General features: G+C 45.5%; 1 protein-coding gene across 1 annotated transcript; it reads left to right on the top strand.

Annotated features, from left to right (window-relative positions):
* Positions 1–4,978: 4,978 nt before the first annotated feature.
* On the top strand, positions 4,979–21,252 carry TEX261 (testis expressed 261). Its single transcript, XM_068274490.1, has 6 exons — positions 4,979–5,985; positions 9,562–9,641; positions 10,042–10,195; positions 10,336–10,403; positions 16,571–16,673; positions 20,534–21,252. Exons 1-6 carry the CDS (start codon positions 5,916–5,918, stop codon positions 20,647–20,649), a joined length of 591 nt encoding a protein of 196 aa, XP_068130591.1. The 5' UTR covers positions 4,979–5,915; the 3' UTR covers positions 20,650–21,252.
* The last annotated feature ends 783 nt before the right edge of the window (positions 21,253–22,035 follow it).

The following is a 22,035-nucleotide window of genomic DNA, read 5'->3' as shown; positions in this document are numbered from 1 at the left end:
AAGATTTTTGTACCGACTCCACAGCCCTGCTAGAAACACCAAATTATCAGAGAATGTTAAGCAGACAAGTGGGAACAAAAGAAAAAAAAATCTTTCAAAAAGACCTTGTCGTCTTTGAGAAAATCAATGTTAAATTCGGCAGAAATTACCACAAAAATCGGCATCGGAATGCGGAATTCGTTAGCGGAAAGCGGAAACGGTAGCGGTAACTGGCAATGGCGGAATGCGGATTTTCGGCAGAAACGGAAATTGGCATTTCCGACCATCCCTGCTCTCTACACGATCTCCCTTGTCACACTTAATTCCTCTTTTGGACTTGAATAACACTTGTACACTGATGACACCCAAATGTACCTGTCTGTTCCTTATCTGTCTCCTTCTGTCCTAGTTGTCACTTCAGATTGCTTGTCATCCATCTCTCTATGGATGGTGGAGAGGTATTTCAAACTCGGCCCTCATTGTTGTTTCCCCTTCTCTCCCTGCATTCCCCAATATCTATGGACCCGTATAAAGGTACTATTATTTTCTTTACCTCACTAGTTTTCTCCCTTGAGTCATTTCTCATTCATTCTTCATATACAACACACTTCTGGCATTTCCATGTGTGCTATCATCAAAAACATGTTCCTTTCCAGCTATGGAGGATTTAAAAGTCTTAAAGAGACACTGAAGCGAAAAAAAAATATGATATAGTGAATTGGTTGTGTACTATAAATAATTACTAGAAGATTAGCAGCAAAGAAAATATTCTCATACTTTTATTTTCAGGTATATAGTGTTTTTTCTAACATTGCATTATCCTATAATATGTGCAGATTACACAACACTCAGCATTCAAAATGAGTCTTTCAGAGCAGTCTGTGAAGTAATGAACTCTCCTCTAGCAGAGGAAAAGTAAACAGTTCAATTACAGTTGAGATAATAAAAGTCAGATAACAGCCCTCTCCAGGACTAACTTAGTCTGAGAGCTTAATGGCTTGTTTGCATAGAGATAACAACTGGAGTTTCTTAACTCTTCCTGTACTGGAAACAATTACACTGATGTATCTGATCTTAATGTTTTATTTCTTAGCTGTACTACACATACAAATCATAATATCATCATTTTTTTTCCGCTTCAGTGTCTCTTTAACCCCTTAGCAGCCAATTTATTTAGAGGCTTGCAAGTGCTCCAGGCCAATTTATTTTAGCACATTTTATTTCTTATTTGTTACATTTCCCTGCTTCTAATTAGTACTTCTATAATGCGTATTTATGGCCCTGTGTCACTAGAGGGCAGTGTGAGACAATAACAGAGAACTTCTGCTTTCAGTGTCTATATTTTCTGCTAGCATAGAGAGATCAAAGCATCCCAAGAATTTACAGCACAAGGAGTTCTACCGACTGAGGTCAAAAGCAGTGCACTTATCTCAAGCTTGATAACTCTACTCAAGCAGATAATGGGTTAAAGGACACCTGAACTGAAAGGGATCTGAGGCTGCCATTTTTATTTCCTTTTAAACACTACTAGTTACCCGGCAGTCCTGGTGATCTATTTGGCTGCAGTAGAGTCTGAATCATACACCTGAACAAGCAAGTGGCTAATCCAGTGGCATCACTAGGGAGTACGGTAGGTGCAGACCACTCCAGATGTTACCAGCAGAGGGGGTGACACAAAGCTCCAAGCTGAGGCAGAGACATTGCTATGCAATTTTCCTGCGCTCCTGTACAATGTATAGCTCAGGAAATGCAGCAGGACAGCGATTGCGATCGGGAGGAAATTGTGTTGCAAACAGACTGGCCCTTTCCCACTGGGGCAGTTTTTTTCTTTTGCAGGGTGACATCACTTTACTGACAATGTATCCCTATGTAGAGTGACCAGATTTTTGTTGGTTCAACCTGGGACGGGGGTGGGGAGGGGGACGGGTGCAGCGCGCTGCGCGCGCCGCACGCGCCACACTGCAAAATGGGCGTGGCCATGACATTGTATGGGCGGAGCTAGCATAATGATGTAGCAGCGAGGCATAAGAAAGCAGTGTTTACGCCATGGAGGATTCGCATCATGGGTGTGCAGAAACTGTGTGATGCTATTTAACAGTATACCGTAACCCCAAAGCAGCAAACACAGCCAACTATGACCGTTAAATAATAAATGCAGCAACAGTTACCCCAGACACCAGAAAATAAACGCAATGTGGGCAACATGTCAGTACAAAATAAACGCAATGAGCAACATGTCAGCACAAAATAAACGCAATGGGCAACATGTCAGCACAAAATAAAGCGCAATGTGTGCAACATGTCAGCACAAAATAAACACAATGTGAGCAACATTTCAGCAAAAAATAAATGCAATGTGAGCAACATTTCAGCACAAAATAAACGCAATGTGAGCAACATTTCAGCACACAATAAACGCAATGTGTGCAACATGTCAGCACAAAATAAATGCAATGTGAGAAACATGTCAGCACAAAATAAACGCAATGTGAGAAACATGTCAGCACAAAATAAACGCAATGTGTGCAACATGTCAGCACAAAATAAACGCAATGTGAAAAACATGTCAGAACAAAATAAACGCAATGTGAGAAACATGTCAGCACAAAATAAATGCAATGTTGGCAACATTTCACCTGGAAAAAAAAAAGCATTTACTCACCTGAAGTCTCCTCTCGCTCCTGGCCGGCCTCTGGCGCGCTGCTCCCGGGACCATCTTCCTCCTCTTGAAGTCTCCCGCGCTGACAGGCAGAGCAGGGCTACAGCAAGATGGCGCCCGAAGCCCTGTACTAGAGACACAAATTGTCTCCAGTACAGGGTTTCGGGCCCAATCTTCCCGTAGCCCTGCTCTGCCGGAAGAGGAAGACGAAGGAGGCTGGAGCGGGGCTGCGGGCTATGAACTGGAACGGGCAGCACGGTGGCGTAGTGGTTAGCTCTCTCGCCTTGCAGCGCTGGGTCCCTGGTTCGAATCCCAGCCAGGGCACTATCTGCAAAGAGTTTGTATGTTCTCTCCGTGTCTGCGTGGGTTTCCTCCAGGCACTCCGGTTTCCTCCCACATTCCAAAAACATACGGATAAGTTAATTGGCTCCCCTAAAAAAAAAAAAAAAAAAAATGGCCCTAGACTACAGTACTTACACTACATAATATAGACATATGGCAATGATAGGGATTAGATTGTGAGCTCCTTTGAGGGACAGTTAGTGACAAGATATATATATATATATATATATATACACTGTACAGCGTTGCGTAATATGTCGGCGCTATATAAATACTAAATAATAATAATAACGGCGTCTATAGACACCGCTGCCAGTTGATGCAATGTACGGTGGCCAGAGTCCCGAGGCCGGGACGTCCCGCTCTTAAAAGCGGGATGTTTCCCGGGACCTCATGCAGCCTGGGACAGCGCCCCCCGAAGGCGGGACGCGTCTCGGGTAAAGCGGGACGTATGGTCACTGTACCCTATGGGACTATGCTCACTGCAGGGAATGCGATTTGTGTAAATCGCTTTTTCTCTTTTTCTCATTCCCTGAAGCAGGGAACACACTTGGCTGTTTTCGTGTGCGTTTTCTGCACAGAAAAACTGAGAACTCATGTTAATCAATGGGCTAGTTCATACTGATTATGTTATTCGCGCGCAGAAAGAAAACTGACATTCTCCATGATGACTCTGCACATTTTGTCAGTTTTCTCTATCAATTGCATCAGCTGCTGTAAAAAAAAAAAAGTGTGCATTTTCCTGCATAGAAAGACACTTAGTGTGCAAAAATCATGCACCGAAAGCTGAAAGACAAGTGGGTTCCCTGACTGAATGAGCATGCAAAGCGCAGTGGCCAGACATTCACTCACAAAAATCGTGATCGTAATCGTTCTGCAATTGCAGATCTGAACAGGGATGATCGCACTAATGGAAATGCACAGTTTCCATTACGGCTGGTTCACACGGACGCTTGGCGGTAGTCGGGGAGGCCGGAAGCCGCGTCGTCCTGTGACGTCTCGTTCAGGGGCGGCGGTACGGCGATCGTCTGCTTCCCGTCGCGATCGGTGTTTGTCATCCCCGCAAGGGGACATGAATTATGCGACCCCAGAAGCCGCATGCAATTTGAAGGGGTGGCTGAAACGACACGTTAAATCAGTATAGGAGCACTGCGTTTGCGCAATCAACAGTAATCACGTGATGCTAAATTCACTTGAATGGGAGCGTTTAGTGGACGAGTCCAGAACGCTTGGCGGTAAACGCCGCCTTACTTTAACTCATAGCTCCCAACTGTCCCTCTTTTGGAGGGACAGTCCCTCTTTGGCAGCCCTGTCCCTCAGTCCCTCTTTCCTCCTCATTTGTCCCTCTTTCTATGTAAATATATATATTTATCTACTGAAAAATGTGTTTGATTGATTCTAAACTTTTTCCCATCCTTTAAATTGCTATATTACTCATTTTAAAATGTTACTATGAAGAAAAATGAACCAGGATAGACAAGACCGGTGTGGTTTGAATTATAAAACAACATATTTTTCTTATGAAATCTTTATGGTATGCTTGACTAGAGGTGTGCCGGGGGCGTGATCAGCAGTGTGGCTTAAGTGTCCCTCTTTCTCATCTCAAAAAGTTGGGAGGGATGTTAACTGTACCTAGTTTTTTACAATCTGCAGAGGCCCATAGTGTATGGGTAGCTCATTGAACATTATACATCTAGCACTATCAGAGACCTCACTGGACTTTGGTTCGCTATCAGGTGATTTGCGCCCTTTATACAGCCAGCAAACTCTGCAGATGACGTAAAGCTGCCTTGCTGGCAAGCTTTGTAACCTTGGTAACAAGAGCGGCCAACCACACGGCGCGTAACAAGCCGCGTGGTTAGGTGTGGGCGCCGCTTCAGGCTAGCGGACGCAGCGTTTCCCTCATCAAACATGGCGGCGCTAGCTTCCTCCATGAGGTCTCCAATAGAGACATGGGCGGCGGCGGCAGGGTGCGTTCCGGAAACCGCGCTTGCCACGCCTCTCTATGGTTCCTGCAGGAGTCTCCTCTCTATGGTGGAGTGGCTGGAGGGAGAGGCAGGGGGAAGTGTCATCAAGAGCCCTGGGCATGTAGGGGCCCCGGAGAGGCCTGCGCAGGAGAACAAGAAGGGAGACCCGCAGAACAGAGGGGGGCTGACGCTGCTTCTGGGAGTCTGGGGTGGAGAGAGGCCTGGGCAGGCAGGGAAAGGGCTCATACAGGTTATTTACAGATTATTGAGGTTGGACAGCAATCAGTGGGGGATAGTTTGTAACTGAAGGGAGGTGAGGCTTCCTCTGCAGCTGATGAGGGGTCTTCAGCTGATCTAAAAGCTTTGCACTGTTTTGGGGGGTCTTGCAGGAAGCAGATGGCATGCAATTAGCTGGCAGATCTGTAGGGAGTCTCATTATTTGCATTGATTTGGGAGATTTATAGAGAATAAGGAATACTGCAGGAAGTGGAAGGACTTGTAGGAAGCCGGGAGATTTACAATGATTGGGGAGGATTGGTGGTTGCAGACAGATTTGCAGTGATTGGCAAGGATTGTTGATAGCAGTCAGATTTGCAGTGATTGTGGACACTTGCTGACAGCAGACAGATTTGCAGTGAGGTAGAGTTGCATGAACCCTCAGAGACCGCAAGCTAGGTTGTGACTGTCAGTTAATTATATTGGGGAGGTGGCATAGATAAGTAAGGATAGGTTTTCAAGCAGGTTTTGTTGCAGACAGCTTTTAGGATAGCTGTGCACCCAGATTGAGAAATCTGGTGCTGCCTTTAGAATATAGTAACTATAAGACTTGCGGGTGGATACCTGGCAGTACATTTGGGGGATTTCTATCAGTTTGAGAAAGAGGGATCAGCCTTGGAACATACTGCCCCAATAATAGTAATATATTTAGGAAATTAGTACAGAGTTGGTTTAGTGCAGCACACAGAAAAATGTGGTTTATCTATGCGCTCAGCTGGCTGTCTCTTTTCATACAGGTGGCTTTTGTCACCCTGGCAATAGGTGAGTCTGCTGTGACATCTGAACACAGTCACTGTGACGATCTTACTGGTAACACTTGCTGCTTTCCTTTTTTCTAGAATGGGAATGTTGGCATGGCTGTATTCTTGGCACTAGTCTACTTTAGGGGACCCAGGGAACAGTTCTCCAATCACAGCACCCTCTACAGCACGAAGCTTCGGGATTGGCTGAGTAGTGTGGGCGTAGTTTATTTCAGCCTATCGGAAACCTGGCAGTTAGGGTGCCGCCCACCCAATCACGTTAGCAGAATTTCCCTATGAAGATTCCCGCTGGGTCCTCTAAAGTAGACTAGCGTTGTATGCTCTACTGCTTGTATATTTGAGTGATGTTTGCTAGCTTGTTTACTAGATAACCTGTGTGTAATATGCAAATAGTTTGTTTCATGTTACCTGGTATGCGAGACTGGCCTTCTCTGCACTGTGAGGCCCAAATCCAGTCATACTTGTTTTTCTACTTTTATGAAAAGACCAGCTTATTTATATTTGGATATTTAATTCCTTGTTGTTCAGTCATGTCTGATTGTTTGCATCTCTATGGCGCACAGATCGCCAGACCCTTCTATCCTCTACTGCCTCTCTAAGCTTGGTCAAGCTCATGTTTGTTGCTTCCATGATACTATCTAGCCATCTCGAAGCTAGTATGGTTGAGGTGCAAGACAGGCAAAAGGCTCTGGAAATTTGGGCGCACCCTGCACTGCTATAGGCTGTAATGTAAATTACGGCTATATCGGCGCCCTGACAGTAATTTGGGTGCTGTCAAAAGACGGAGTCTTAATTACTGGAAGCCGAAATTACCTATTTCCCCCGAGTCCATGGCGGCCTGGAGGAAGAATAATAATTAACGCCGCCGGGACTTTTGTAGGAGCAGGGTGAGCCTTTTTTTTGGGGGGGGGGGGCTTTGCCCTGCTCCCAAATGTCCCGGCACCTTAATTACATGAATGCAGTTGAGATGAGTCAGCGTGAAAGTCCATAGGGATTAATAATGGGGAACAGTTCTCCAATCACATGAACACCTGGAAGCATTACTATTAGTACTGCAACCTATCTGAAATCTAGCCCTTCCAGAGGGTGCTGTCCACTCAGTTAGCGGAATTTCCCTTTCATGCTGGCTCACGTCAACCATACTAGCGCCATCATCTAATTCTCTGCCGCCCCTTCATCCTTTTGCCCTCAGTCTTTACCAGCATCAGGGTCTTCTCCAAATGTAGTTTTAAGTTACCCAGTTGGGAGTCCATTTGCCAGCCATTTCCTCAGCATAGACTTTTAGAGGTCTTCTAAAGGTGCCCATACATCTAGCGATGATGGGCAGATTAACCAAGAGACAGAGCTCTTTCTGATTGAATCTGATCAGCTGCATAGTGTACTGGTTAAGGGCACCTCCTTTGACATGGGAGACCAGGATTAAAATCCTGGCTAGGTTCAGTACCTCTTCAGTAAGGAGTTCAAGGCAAGACTCCCTAACACTGCAGGGTAGCCTCTTGAGCGCATCCCAGTGGCTGCAGCTCTTGAGTGCTTTGAGACAGGAGAAAAGCGCTATATAAATATTCGGATTATTATCAGAGATAAAGCTGTTGGCTATCTATACACTGCAGGCAGATTTCCGATCATCTGTTTCAGCATGAAATATACTGCATTTTGTGGACTATAAGACTCACTTTTTCTCCCCCAAAAGTCGGGGAAAAAGTCACTGCGTCTTATAGTCCAAATGCAGGGAGTTCCTGACTTGTGAACGTCTGCCAATAGGAACCTCCAACCTACCGCAATGTCTAGAACTCCCTATAATGTAGAGGAATGTAGAGCTTGGCAGACTGATGAAGGAGCTGGAGCCAGCGGCAGGGGACACAAGCCTACACATCTGCAGGGTGTGTAACGGCAGGCTTTCAGAGTGGAGAATCATATGATTGCACATGCCTTCTTCCAGCTGCTTCTCCATGCACAGAACAGGTAGACTGTTCTTACAGAAGCTACAGCTGTAATCGTGTAAGAACACTTTAGTGAGCAAGATATGAAGGTTTCTATATTTATTTCCTTTTAACCCTTTTGGGACCAGATGGTTCAAGCCACTTAAGGACCAGAGCCGTACTTCCCCTATTGTGTGCGGTGATAACTGATTGGCTCACAGTAATCACGGGGTCAGGAGCCCATGAAATGGGCTCCTAACCAGATATTCGGAAGCTTTGCTGTCACTGAGACAGCAGAGAGAAGTGGGTGCAGCAACGGAACAGTGGCGAGGACAGCGTGAGGGCGCGGCGGTGAATATTTGAAATCTATGTTCTGTCAGAGCAGCACAGCCACCAGCAGGATGTAGTTTCCAACTGCGTCGGTCCATAAACGCGTACATTTGAATACGGCGCTGGTAGACTTGGGCGCAGGATCCAGCTGTTAAATGGCTGGTCCTGCTTCTGCACAAGTCCGGGGCGTTTTAATTACTATTCCCCCTCCAGGCCGACATGGATAGTGGGGGAATGAAATAATTCGGCTTCCAGCGATTGCTGGAGGCCGAATTATTGTGTTTTTTAAACAACTTCGGCTCCGTCTTCTGACGGAGCCGACCTTCCTCACTGAGCGCCGCTATAGACTGATTCCCATTACAGTCTATGGCGGCGCTGGCTGCGCCCAAAGCTAGCAGCGCTGAAAAGCACTGCTCCGCCATAAACAGTTAATGCCAATTGTCTGACACTCCTGATTAACCTGAAGTCAAAATGAGAAGCTCTTTTGCATAAACTTTTTTTTTAAACTCTTCCTGTACTGGAAAACAGAAAAGGACTTCACATCATTTCTTAATAGGGCTAGTATTATATGTGTATATGTTTAACCGCAGGATTGTCACCCTAAAAATCAAATTTCAACAGCAACTGGTCTGGGTGTATTAAGTGATAAAGATGCTTATCTTGCTTTTAAAACTTTTTCTGCTGTTATGGTTTGGAGTTATGACATACTTTAGGAGCACTGGCCCTTTAATAGTCAGTGCCAAACAGTTGCATGCTGGGGTTCTTTTTATCTATAATATATTTCTCCTCTTCCATTTATTAAGCTGTCTATCTGAAACACGATCCTCCGCTCATTTGTGTTTACAAGCAAGGCTGAGGTGACTCAGCGATTGGAGGACAAAAGAAAAAAAAGTTAAGGGCAGAAATAGAAATAACATCAGGATTTAGCCTCAAACGGTGGGCAAAAGACATGTTTCCCACCAGACACAGAATTCTCTTCATTCACTATATAAAATTCACTGAAATCAAAATGTGGACAGTACAATACATATGTTATGTAAGTAGTTCAAAGTATTTATCTACTTATATATGTTTTGTTTTTTTCCCCTGTCATAGTATGGCTAATCCTCCTGCTTTAAAAGCCAGTTGTGATTGTAGGTGTACTGGCTAGCTGATGTCTCTGGCTTGTCTATATTGTCGTATATAATGTAACAATGCTGCGGTGTAGATCAGTTCCTTCTCTGGAACTCCCCATACGTAGATGCCATGTGGCTTTAATGATCTGCACATATTGCATTGATTAGACCGAGTTGTGTTGCAGTGCTGATAATGCCTCTGTTTCCTTGCAGCTGCCGGCCTGTACTATCTAGCAGAACTAATAGAAGAGTATACAGTGGCCACTAGCAGGATCATAAAGTACATGATATGGGTGAGTAGCAAAACTTCCGTCCATGCAACAGATAACATAATAGAGGTAAGAGGGTTATGGAGGCTGCCATATTTTTCTTGTAAACCATGCTAATTGCCTGGCAGCCCTGTTGATCTTCTGGCATAGGTAGAGTCAAAACCCTCGAACAAGCATAGGGCTAATCCAGTAAAACCAGAGTTGGAGTACCTGATCTGCTGCATGCTTGTTCAGGGGCTATGGCTAAACATATTAGAGACACAGGGTCAGCAGGATAGCCAGGCAACTGGTATTGCTTAAAAGGAAATAAATATGGCAGCCTCCTTGTCCCTCTCACCACTGGTTCCGTTTAATAATAATAATAATGTTTGACCGGTGTAGTGACGTCCCCTCAGATGTGGCAGTAACGGCTGCTTGGTGTCAGTTCTCCACAGGTGTGCTGATCGGCCTCTACTTCTTTGAGAGGTTCCCCACAGTGATGATTGGGGTGGGGCTCTTCACCAACGTGGTGTACTTCGGCCTGTTGCAGACGTTTCCATTCATCATGCTGACGTCTCCTAACTTTATACTGTCGTGTGGTAAGTGTGTTATAAAGAGTGCCGATCTGAAGTAGGGCTGTCCAGATGGCGGCCCGAGGGCCTTATGCTGCCCTTCAGAGCTCTTACTGTGTCTGTTTCCTTCAAACTCCTCTCACTACTAAATATTTTGTCTTTCACAGTGCTGGTGGTGCTCAATCACTACTTGGCTTTCCAGTACTTTGCGGAAGAATACTATCCCTTCTCAGAGGTACGTAATCATAGCCAGGCTCTGCCTAGCGTGAAGGTGACAGTACTAACATAAGTACTTATGGTTTTCAAGTCCCTAGTAACAGTTTCACTGCGGTTTCCCCACTCTCTCAGATGTCGCTGAGTCTAACCTCCTCACACCCCAACCTCTGACACCAGGAAGTAAAAGCTACTAAATTAAGCCAGCGGATTTGAATGATTTTCCATTGTTTCGATACAAAGCATAATGGGAGTTGAGTGCGTATAGTGCAGTAGGGCGGTTTCTTATGAGCCAGAGATCAGTGTTGTGACTGATAAGTCTGGAAGTTCTGCCCCATTCCCAGCCTGACACAGATGCAGAGCCTTCTGTTGGCTGCAAAAACAGTACCTAGTTTTAGATTGAATTGCAAACAGAAGAACTGATCATGTGACTGTAATGATAATGAATACATATAGGTTTATTGCCGCCTTATTAGAGTGCACCAAGCCGAAGCCCGGGCACACAAAATCAGAGAGTGCAGCCCTCCGGAAGATTAGCGACAATACATTGTCGCTAATCGCATTGGGGCCACGCAGTTCCTCTTCCTTGTTTAAAGAGAACCCGAGGTGTGGTTCTGACAATGCTATCTGCACACAGAGGCTGGGTCTGCCTATATAGCCTCTGTTTCTATCCAGATCCCCCCAAGCCTCCCCTGTGCTCTGCTATCCCCCATAAATCACAGCCGCGCTGTGCGGGCTGTGTTTACTTCTGTATTGTCAGTCTCAGCGCTCCCCCCGCCTCCTGCATAGCTCCGGTCCCCGCCCGCGTCCCTTCCCTCCAATCAGAGGGGAGGGAAGGGACGCGGGCGGGGACCGGAGCTATGCAGGAGGCGGAGGGAGCTGCAGACTGACACTATAAAGGTAAACACAGCCCGTTGCGACACACTGCGTGTCGACAGCGTGGCTGTGATTTATGGGGGATATCAGAGCTTAGGGGGGGATTGAGATGGCAACAGAGGCTGGGCTGTATAGGCAGACCCAGCCTCTGTATGTGGATTGCATTGTCAGAACCCCCCCTCGGGTTCTCTTTAAGTGTGTGCAGTGGCCAACTGCGCCCACCCTCGCAGTAGCACGGAGCTGCTTGCTCTGCTACTGTGCATGGGCGGGCGGTCTCGTGTGGCCATTGCACGCACTCAAACCAGGTAGAGGAGCTGCATGGCCCTGTTGTGAAGGGGGGGCTGCGCTCAGCAACTGGGGGCTTGGAAAAACCAAGGGAAGCCACATTAGGATCCTGAAGCTTCTCTCTCTAAGTGGTAAGTGTTAGATTTTGAACCCGAGGTTCGGCTCTGGTTCGCTTTAAGGGATCTGTCAGTTTACAAAAAGAGATTATTCTTGCTTGCCTGGATTGCATGTGGTTTTCATCTTTGAGAAAGGAATAACACAAGTCCGTGGAATCACAAGCATCATTCAGAAACATCTTATATGTATGCATGTTTAGGGTCTATGGCTAAGAGTATTAGAAACAGAGGCTCTGCAGGACAGCCAGGCAATCTGTATGGTTTCAAAGGAAATAAGTCAGCCTCCATATCCCTCTCAGTGCAGGTGTGCTTTAAAAAGGACAAATTAAGTGAGAGGGATATGGAGGTTGCCCTATTCATTTCTTTTTAAGCAATACCAGTTGCCTGGCAGCCCTGCTGATCCTCTGCCTCTAAAGGTTCGTATACACGTCCGATAAAGATCGTTCGTTACGAACGATTCGTGACGTTTACACGATATTCAAATTAGACTGAAAAGATCGTTCGTAATGAACGATTGTGTACACACGTGAACGATATAAGTATAAAGTACTGAACGCCGAACGATAAAAAAATGCGTGCGCAAACGGAAGTGACGTTATGACAGGCAATAAGAACATGCGTTATCGGACGATCTTTGTACACACTGCAACGATTGAACGATTATCTTTCGAAAAAATCCGCCGGGTTGGATCGGTCCGATTGAACGATAACGATCGTTATCGTTCACATAAACGATCGTTCACACTTTTTGAACGCACGATTATCGTTCCGATTGTCGTTATCGTTCGTTTTTGAATGATCGTTATCGTACGTGTGTACTCAGCTTTATACTTTTAGCCATAGACCCTGAACAAGCATGCAGCAAATCAGATGTTTCTGACATTATCAGATCTGACAATATTACCTGCATGCTTGTTTCAGGTGTTATGCAGACACTACTGTAGCCAAATAGACCAGCAGGGCTGCCGGGGAACTGGTAATGTTTAAAAGGGAATAATAATGTCAGCCTCCATGTCCCTCTCAGTTCAGGTGTGCTTTAAGTATCTTTAAACAAATGTGAGATTCCTTTGAGCCGGTGTTCAGAGGCTGTGCAGTAAGATCCGGCCCAGCATACTGGAGAGCACAGCGCAGGGATAAGCAATCCTCTTGTAGCACATAAGGCCACATACACACATCAGACCATAGTCTTTGGAAAATGAAAGATCACAGACCAATCTTACCACCCTTCATGTAGTATGAGAGCCATACTCTACACAGTCTTTTCTATGGAGCTGAACTCCACATCAGAAAAAAATCTTTGCAAGATGCTGCACACACAGATGCTGTACAGACACAAAAGATCAGTATCTGCAAAAGATCTGTTCCTGCCAAAAATCCATTCCTGCAAATTGCAATGATAGTCTATGAGATCTGCAGATCATCATACACACATGATTTAACTGACATTCATCTGCAGATCAGATCCACCAGGATGGATTTTCAGATCTGCGGATCTGCAGATGAATGTCAGTTAAATCATGTGTGTATGATGATCTGCAGATCTCATAGACTATCATTGCAATTTGCAGGAATGGATTTTTGGCAGGAACAGATCTTTTGCAGATACTGATCTGTTGTGTCTGTACAGCATCTGTGTGTGCAGCATCTTGCCAAGATTTTTTCCTGATGGGGAGTTCAGCTCCATAGAAAACACTGTGTAGAGTATGGCTCTTATACTACAGGAAGGGTGGTAAGATTGGTCTGTGATCTTTCATTTTCCAAAGACTATGGTCTGATGTGTGTATGTGGCCTAAGGCTCATCAGATTTACTTGTAATCTGTCAAGGACACTGATTGCAGTAATTGGTATGAGTAGCGAGGCCTGTAACCCTGGCTGAGCCTGCGCTAGATTTCCTGAGACTGGCTGTGTGTGAGCTGCACATTATATCTGCTGCCTCCCTAACACTGAGTGTTTCCAATTTATGTTTGGAGTTGTTGCCATCTGTTCTAGTTTCTGGGACAGCAGCAATGTATTCAGTATGCACTATGGTGTTCCTCTCTAAAGGCTCATACACAGATCAGACTATAGTCTTTGGAAAATGAAAGATCACAGACTAATCTTACCACCCTTCATGTAGTATGAGAGCCATACTCTACACAGTCTATTCTATGGAGCTGAACTCCCCATCAGACAGAAATCTTTGCACACACATGTGCTGTACAGACAAAAGATCAGTAGCTGCAAAAGATCGGTTCCTGCCAAAAATCCATTCCTGCAAATTGCAATGATAGTCTATGAGTTCTGCAGATCATCATACACACATGATTTAACTGACATTCATCTGCAGATCAGATCCACCAGGATGGATTTTCAGATCTGCAGATGATTGCTTGATCTGCAGATGAATGTCAGTTAAATCATGTGTGTATGATGATCTGCAGAACTCATAGACTATCATTGCAATTTGCAGGAATGGATTTTTGGCAGGAACAGATCTTTTGCAGCTACTGATCTTTTGTGTCTGTACAGCATCTGTGTGTGCAGCATCTTGCAAAGATTTTTTTCTGATGTGGAGTTCAGCTCCATAGAATAGACTGTGTAGAGTATGGCTCTCATACTACATGAAGGGTGGTAAGATTGGTCTGTGATCTTTCATTTTCCAAAGACTATAGTCTGATGTGTGTATGCACCTTTAGGCTAGGTAAGCTAGCAAAGTATGGTCCGGTGTTAGTGGTGGTGCAGATAGGCTGATATCAGACCAGCAGATGTGTGCACCATTTACACCAGGCTTTCAAAAGCTTGCAATGAACAGTTAAGGTGCGCACAGTCACCTTTGGATGATGATCGTCAAGGACTTGGACCCGATCCACGTGGGCGACATCGCTGGGTCAGACTGCACAGACGTGAGTCAGCTGTGTAGCTGACAACGCACTGTGTTGCTATGCGGAGCGGCAAATGTGTGACGTCACGTGGCATAGACAATGGGATTGACCGTCACGGGGGTTGAGTTGATACACCGGTGGGATCGCTTGGGAGGGGGGGGGGGGGGGACACTGTACACCGGCCTGACTATTGGCTGAGACTTTATTCAAACGTGTATGAGCCTTTAGTCATTAAAGGACAAGTAAAGTGTGAAGAATATGGAAGCTAACATTTATTTCCTTTTAAACAATTCCATTTGCCTGGCAGCCCTGCTGATATATTTGGCTGCAGTAGTGTCTGAAGTGCACCAGAAACAAGCATGCAGCTAATCTTGTCAGATCTTACAATAATGTCAGAAACACCTGATCTGCTGCATGCTTGTTCAGGGTCTAGGGCTAAAAGTATTAGAGGCAGAGGATGATCACCGGATGAAATCCGAATAGGTTTTATTCCGATTTCATCCGGTGATCATCCCTGTTAGAGGCAAAGGAACAGCAGGATAGCCAGGCGACTGGTATTGCTTAGAAGGAAGTAAATATGGTAGCCTCTATATACCTCTCACTTCAGTTGTCCTTTAAAGAGAACCCGAGGTGGATCTTAAGGGGGCAGGTGGGACACAGAACCATGTTCTCTACCTAATTACATGGATCTGTGTCCTCACCACCACCACACTATAGCCCCCCCTCCCCCGAGTTTAGCTACAAGATTTGTCGCCAACTCAGAATTAAACAGAGGGGAAAGGAATTCCCTGTTTAAAACACACCAGGGGTGAGCCTACAGGGTTTCCTGAGCTGACATTTGGCACCTCTCTCTCCTTGGCCATTCCCCCGCCTCCCTGCATGTTGTGAGACACACAGTCTCTCCTTGCAGCGTCGTGACCCAGAGGTCACAAAAGTGAAAGTGGGCCATTGCAGCCCACGGGAGCGGCGGTTTTAGCGGCTGCCTGATCCGCTCTGCCCCGCAGATCTGGTAGCCTATTTTTTGTTTGTTTTGGGGTTTTTTTTTTTTTTTTTTTTTTTTTAGCTCACCTCGGGCTCTATTTAATTTCCCTGGCTTCCTGCAACCATGAAAAATCTCCTGACTCTTCGTCTCACACGATGTATTTATAACTACCAATGACTCTTCGTCTCACACGATGTATTTATAACTACCAATGGCTGCCATAGAATCTTATTGGTCAGGAAGACTCCGATTAATAAGAAGCAGTTTGATTTGCACTAAATTAAAGGAAATGTAAAGTGAAACTAAAGTACCCAGTTGAACTTGCCTATGGCTTCTTCCAGCCTCTTGTAATCCTTCTCACCCCTCCTTGTAGTTCTGCTCTGATCCATTCAGCAGCTGTTCCCCTCGGAAATATGCATGTGTGTCCCTGGGCCAAAAGCCTCTTCCCTCTTGCTTCTGGGAGCGTCCTGCGCTTGCACAGTCTAAAAATTGTAACTGCGAAAGTGCCGCTCCTGGCCACAGATGCTGAACGGAGCAGAGCAGAATGACTGTGAGGGACCAGGACCAGGGATGCTCAAATTCAGCTTCGGGAGATATCCGGATTTTTGCTATCCGGATATCTCCCAGTAATGCTGTGCGGGCTGGGCGGGGGGGTCAAGCTTACCTCTCTGACGTCTTCTGCGGTCGTCCCTCGGCGCCTCCCATGATGCGCTCCATGCGCGTCACGTGATTACAAACACTTCCTCCTTCAACCCGGAAGGAGGAAGTGTTTGTAATCAGGTGACCACCGCTTGGAGCGCATCGTGGGAGGCGCTGAGGGATGACCGAAGAAGACGTCAGAGAGGTAAGCTTGGACCCCCCCCCCCCCCTCCCCCCCCGGATATCCGGATAGCAAAAATCCGGATATCTCCTGAAGCCGAATTTGAGCATCCCTGACCAGGACAACTACAGGGGGCTGGAAAAAGCCTCAGGTAAGTTAAACTGTCAACATGACTTTAAGTTTAGGTACCCTTTGAAGCCTGGTAGTGTGCAGTCTTGTTTGACGTATGCAGCCTGTTTCTCTCTGCAGGTCCTGGCCTACTTCACCTTCTGCTTATGGCTCATCCCATTTGCGTTCTTCGTATCCCTGTCCGCAGGAGAAAATGTGCTTCCATCTACGGTCCAGCATGGAGGTGAGTGTTCACCTAAGCTCTACCTATAGTGAGGAACTTTGCAATGTGCAGTCAGGTGTGCTTCAGGGTACGAGCTCCTCTGCAGCACTTCAGAAGCACCCAATGAAGTTTCTGTGAGCTGTAAGGGCTTGTGCACACGATGCGCAGTGCTGTTTGCTTTGATGCACCTCACACTCTGTTATAGGCATATGGACATATGAATCATAGTTGGGCTTGCAGGAAAACCTCTGATGAGCAGCCAATGTGGGTGGGGTAGCAGTGTGGGAACTGGTGGAAGTATGGTGTTGCATTGCATGGGGTTGTACAGTGCTAATGGCTTGATCGAAGCTTGATCAGATTTTGGTAGAAATAAAACTGGGATGTAGGAAACAAGTGGAAATGGCTGGTACCTTTCAGGCCTCTGAATAAGATGTGTGTGTATAGGAGTCTCTCATCTTTCCCACCCAGAGGAAAACAGTCGCGCCATCTTAGGATGATTCCTGTGGTGTTTTCCTGCAGCGAGAGACTTCCTGCTTCTCCTGCTCCCCTCTCGTGCAGGAGGAGACCTCCTGCTTCTCCTGCTCCCTTTTCCTCCCCTATAGTGGGAGACCTTTGACCTTCTCCTCTCCAGCAGCAGGAGACCTCCTGCTCCCCTCTCCTAACCTGCAGCAGGAGATGTCCTGCTTCTCTTCCTACTTTCCTTTTCTGTCCTGCAGCGTGAGCCCTGCTTCCCTCTCCCGCAGCAGGACTTCCCCTGCTCCTCTCCAGCAGCGGGACTGCTCCTGCTTCTTCTCCTGCTCCCCTCTTTTCTCTCCTGCAGCAGGACACCCCCTGCTCCTCCCTGCAGTGGGAGACATCTTGCTCCCCTCTCTTCAGATAAGTACATGTTCACCAGAGTGGTGGGCATGCATGACTGTATGAGTGTAGCTGTGAAGTCATGGTGGTATCCTGTCTGACTCCCTTCTTAAAGGTGGCCCTATACTAATAGATGGCCTCCAGAATCGACTATCAGACCAAATCCTTCAACATACTAGGCACAGACTTTCAATAGATTTCAGCATGGAATCTAAGGTATATCTAGTGAGGTCACCAGATATTTCAACCCCCCCCCCCTCCCCCCCCCCCCGGTCTCCGTCTATGGGTATCCGCCACCCTCCTCTGGGTCGTGCAGAGTGCAGGCAGCAGAGGTTATACTAGCTTATCCGCTGGCATGCGTCTTTTCTCCACCATCAGGTGCTCTTCCCTGATTTGTCTCTCTCTGGGCGCCTGTGTCACGTGATAAAGCTTAGTCATTCTTTGGCAAGTGTTAACACAAAATGGTGTTTATTCCCATTTTCTGGCCCTACTCCTTCACGATCCTTTAATCTCATTGAGAAGAAGTTTAACTGAGGACAATACCTTGAATTTGTCTGAAGTATGAATAAAGTTTTCCCTTCCTCCCTCTCAAATGGCAAAACACAGGAAGTAGAAACTCTGAAGCCAAGGTTTTGTTCAAAGGAAAGCAAAAGGTGGTACTTAGTTAAAGAGAAACTCTGACCAAGAATTGAACTTTATCCCAATCAGTAGCTGATTCTCCCTTTTACATGAGAAATATATTACTTTTCACAAACAGACCATCAGGGGGCGCTGTATGGCTGATATTGTGGTGAAACTCCTCCCACAAGAAACTCTGAGGATGGTGGTACTCCTGGCGGTTTCCTGTCTGTGAACCTTGTTGCATTGTGGGAAATAGCTGTTTACAGCTGTTTCCAACTGCCAAAACAGCATACAGCAGCTACCTTACCTGCCAGCAGTAAAAATGTCACCATGTAATAAATGTCAGAATGTAAATCAGGGATTTAAAATATTTTACAATGGGCAAACACTGACTAAATAATTTATACATAATTATTGTAAAAATGAAGCACTTTTATTACATTATTTTCACTGGCGTTCCTCTTTAATCAAATGATTTGGTAATCTTGACTTGTGGCTTATTGGTAGGTGTTTAGTGGTAATCCCTTACCTTGTCCGTGGTTAGAAAGCTGACTCAACAGACCGCCTATAGGGAATCCGAAGTGAGAGGGATATGATGGCTGCCATATTTATTACCTTGTAAACAATGCACGATGCCTGGCAGCCCTGTTGATCTTCAGGCAAAAGTAGTTTGTGAGTAAGAACCCTGGAACAAGCATATGGCTAATCCAGTAAAACCTGAATCCAAGTACCTGATCAGCTACATGCGTGTTCAGGGTCTATGGTTAAAAGTAGGGTACTGTTTAAAAGGAAATAAATATGGCAGTCTCCATATCCCACTTACCTTGGGTTACCTTGAAAGTGAACTTGTTCCTCAACCCTATAAAGGAAAGCTGTAAAATCATTATATAGGCCGTCTTACGATTGCCTCATGTCTGGTGTAATTTTTCTATGCCGAAATTGATTTTTCCTTATGTGTATATGGCATGAGACTAGCGTCTTACTAATATTATAAATGCGAAAGTTTGGATGTTTGTTACTCAATCACACAGCAATGGCTGAACGGATTTGAATGAAATTTGGCACACACATAGTACATTACCTGGAATAAAGTATAGGATACTTTTTATTCCCATAACCAAAAAGTGAGCGGGGACAAATTTAACTGGGAAAATGTAAACTGCAGTCATTCTTACAGTGTTAATGGTAGGGTTCTCAAACTTTGCACAGTTGGTGACTGGGATTAATATTCAGAAAAGTGGGTGGAGCCTACAAAAGCCAATCAAAATTTACCTATTGATTTTTCAAGGGGAATTTTTAATTGCTGCCATTATTGCACTGTTAATGGCACAGTTGGTCATTGGGTGAGTGGAGTTCAAATTCAGAAAAGGGGGTGGAGCCGCAAAGTCAGGTGTTTCATTTCAAGCAAATTATTGATGCCAAAGACCGCAAAGCTCACAAACTAGGTCATTGAGTAATTGTGTGTTAGGAATAGTGGACAGAGCCAACACAGCCAAATACATACCAGGACGACACTGGGCCATCAGCTAGTGAGTCATAAATTGTGCCCGCCCCGCCCTCCGTATTTTGGGTTATGGCTGCATTTCATATGTGGCAGTGATTGCTGCATTTAAAGTGGACCTGAACTCTTGCATAGGACTCAAGGAAACCACAGAAAATTCACCCTGTGTGTATTTATACAGAAGAGCCTGTCAAATTATCTCTCATCTTTAAGTAACCACAAATGTAATTTGATCTCTCAGCTGTGTCAGCTCAAAAATGTCAGTCTTGGCAGACACAGTTAATATGTAAACAATGGAGGTTAACCCTTTCTCTGCTTCCATGAAAGCAGGAAGTAGACACATGGCAGATTTATTACAGGAGTTTTGTAAACTGTAAAAAAGAAATTTATTTTCTTGAAAGGTTATGCTCTTGCTAACCTTTTAGAGCAGAAAGGAAGTCTGAGTTCAGGTCCACTCTAATATTTGGTGGCGAGTGCCGCATTTTATATGTGGGATTTATTGCTGCATTTCATATGTGGTGGTGATTGCTGCATTTCATATGTGAGGTAATTGCGTAATGTTCATCTTTTTTTCGGCGAGGAAATCTTGTGCTATTACACTGTGTCCAAAGATCTTGGGGACAGGCTGCAGAGCTGAAGTCTGAACTATGGAGGAGGTTACTCAGCCTTCAGAAAAAAATGACATGGCCTTCACCTTATATGGCATAGCGTGGGCTTAGGGTGTGAGTAACAGAAGTTTTGGGGTATCATAATTTGTTATAACTTATAAAGTTAGTATCCATGACTAACTTTAACGCTGGAGGTCAGCTTTAACACTGTATAGCCTTGAGGAAAAGGGTGTTCGGACTCAAATTCTGTAAACGCATCTAACGTTTGTCCCGATGTGATCTCATTTTGTTCACAGATGACGTAGTGTCAAACTATTTCACCAAGGGGAAAAGAGGAAAGCGCTCGGGAATCCTGGTCATCTTCTCCTTCATCAAAGAAGCCATCCTTCCCAGCAGGCAGAAAATCTACTAAGCTGATTGGTTGTCAGAACTTTGTGGAGCGGACCTGCATAGGCAGCCATGCTGAATCACATGATGAAGATAGCAGACGGGAGTGGGCGTGGCACGGACGAGGAGGCCTCCACTGGACGGCATAATGTGCTGTGTTTTGTGTTATCAGAGGGCGGAGCTGCATCAGCGCCACAATAAAACACTTGACTAGGCTTTGGCTAGAGGGAGTTTTCCTCTACGCTGAAGTGCCGGCGAGAGGTCTTCCTTTTAGACGCATGGCAGAAATCCGGGAACACTCAAAATACACTTTGTAGAACTTGTTGATTTGAACTTATCAGAGGCTTGAATAGAAATAATTTAAGAAGAATTATACCGAGGATAGGCCCTGCGCCCTGGATGGTTTAAACAACTTAGTGCCATAGATTTTTTTTTTTCAGTCGCCATTTTTCCCGTATTTTGCTGTTTCTACGCCTTTTTATTGTAGTTGAACACCGAGCCCTGCTGAGCTATGAGAAAGGTAACTTGTGTTTTCAGCATGGTGGATCCGGGACTCTGCCGATTCCCCTCTCTGTGAATCCACGGCGCTGAGTCTAGCGCTCCTGTGAAATAAAATCACTTTCTTACAGCTGTTTCTGATGTTCTTAACCGGTTCCGGACCGACACAGTTGAAATCTACAATCCTGCATGTGGCTGCGTGGATCTGACAGGACGTAGATTTCAACACTTGTCGCCGCGCGGTTCCGTTGCTCCCGCCAATCGCTCCGCTCTCTCCCCGCCGCAGATCTATATAACAGCAGACCTGTGTGAGCTGGTCAGGAGACTATTTCATTGGCTTACATTGATGGACAGGGTCAGAAGCCAATGAAAGCGGCTCCTGACCAGTGCATAGAGCTCTGCTGTCATAGGGACGGCAGAGAGAGCGACCTGCGGCGGGGATAGAACGGCGGGGGTGACGGATAATTGCACCGTTTTGTCGGTAAGCACCGTTTTCTCGTGCCAGCAGTTTCTGATCTTTAAGCGAGCAGAGACTGCTGGTATGGAAGTAGTTAAACATGTTTTTAGTAATAGTGTACAAGGCCTGATGACATTCTGAAAACGCCCCGTCACATACAGGTGAAACCCTAAAAATTAGAATATGGTGCAAAAGTCCATTTATTTCAGTAATTCAACGTAAAAGGTGAAACTAATATATGAAATAGACTCATTACATGCAAAGCGATATACTGCAAGCCTTTATTTGTTATGATGATGATGATGATGGCTTACAGCTTATGAGAACCCCAAAATCACAATCTCAGCCCATTAGACTATTGTGAAAATGTTCATTAAGGTTAGTACACACTAGCAATTTTGATTGGGCAATGATTGGTCAATTTTACCACCTCCATGTAGTATGACCATTTACCTA

The sequence above is a fragment of the Hyperolius riggenbachi genome, chromosome 1 (assembly GCF_040937935.1).
Source record: "Hyperolius riggenbachi isolate aHypRig1 chromosome 1, aHypRig1.pri, whole genome shotgun sequence".
Lineage (NCBI taxonomy): Eukaryota > Metazoa > Chordata > Amphibia > Anura > Hyperoliidae > Hyperolius > Hyperolius riggenbachi.
Note: the sequence above shows the minus strand (reverse complement) of the source record. Positions and strands in the feature narration are given on the sequence as shown.

What these genes read in the sequence shown, in the direction of transcription:
- TEX261 (XM_068274490.1), top strand. Translation starts at nt 5,916, where the DNA reads ATGTGGTTTATCTATGCGCTCAGCTGGCTGTCTCTTTTCATACAGGTG. An exon ending in TCATAAAGTACATGATATGG is followed by an intron (nt 9,642 to 10,041) that starts GTGAGTAGCAAA and finishes GCTTGGTGTCAG; the next exon opens with TTCTCCACAGGTGTGCTGAT. An exon ending in AATACTATCCCTTCTCAGAG is followed by an intron (nt 10,404 to 16,570) that starts GTACGTAATCAT and finishes TTCTCTCTGCAG; the next exon opens with GTCCTGGCCTACTTCACCTT.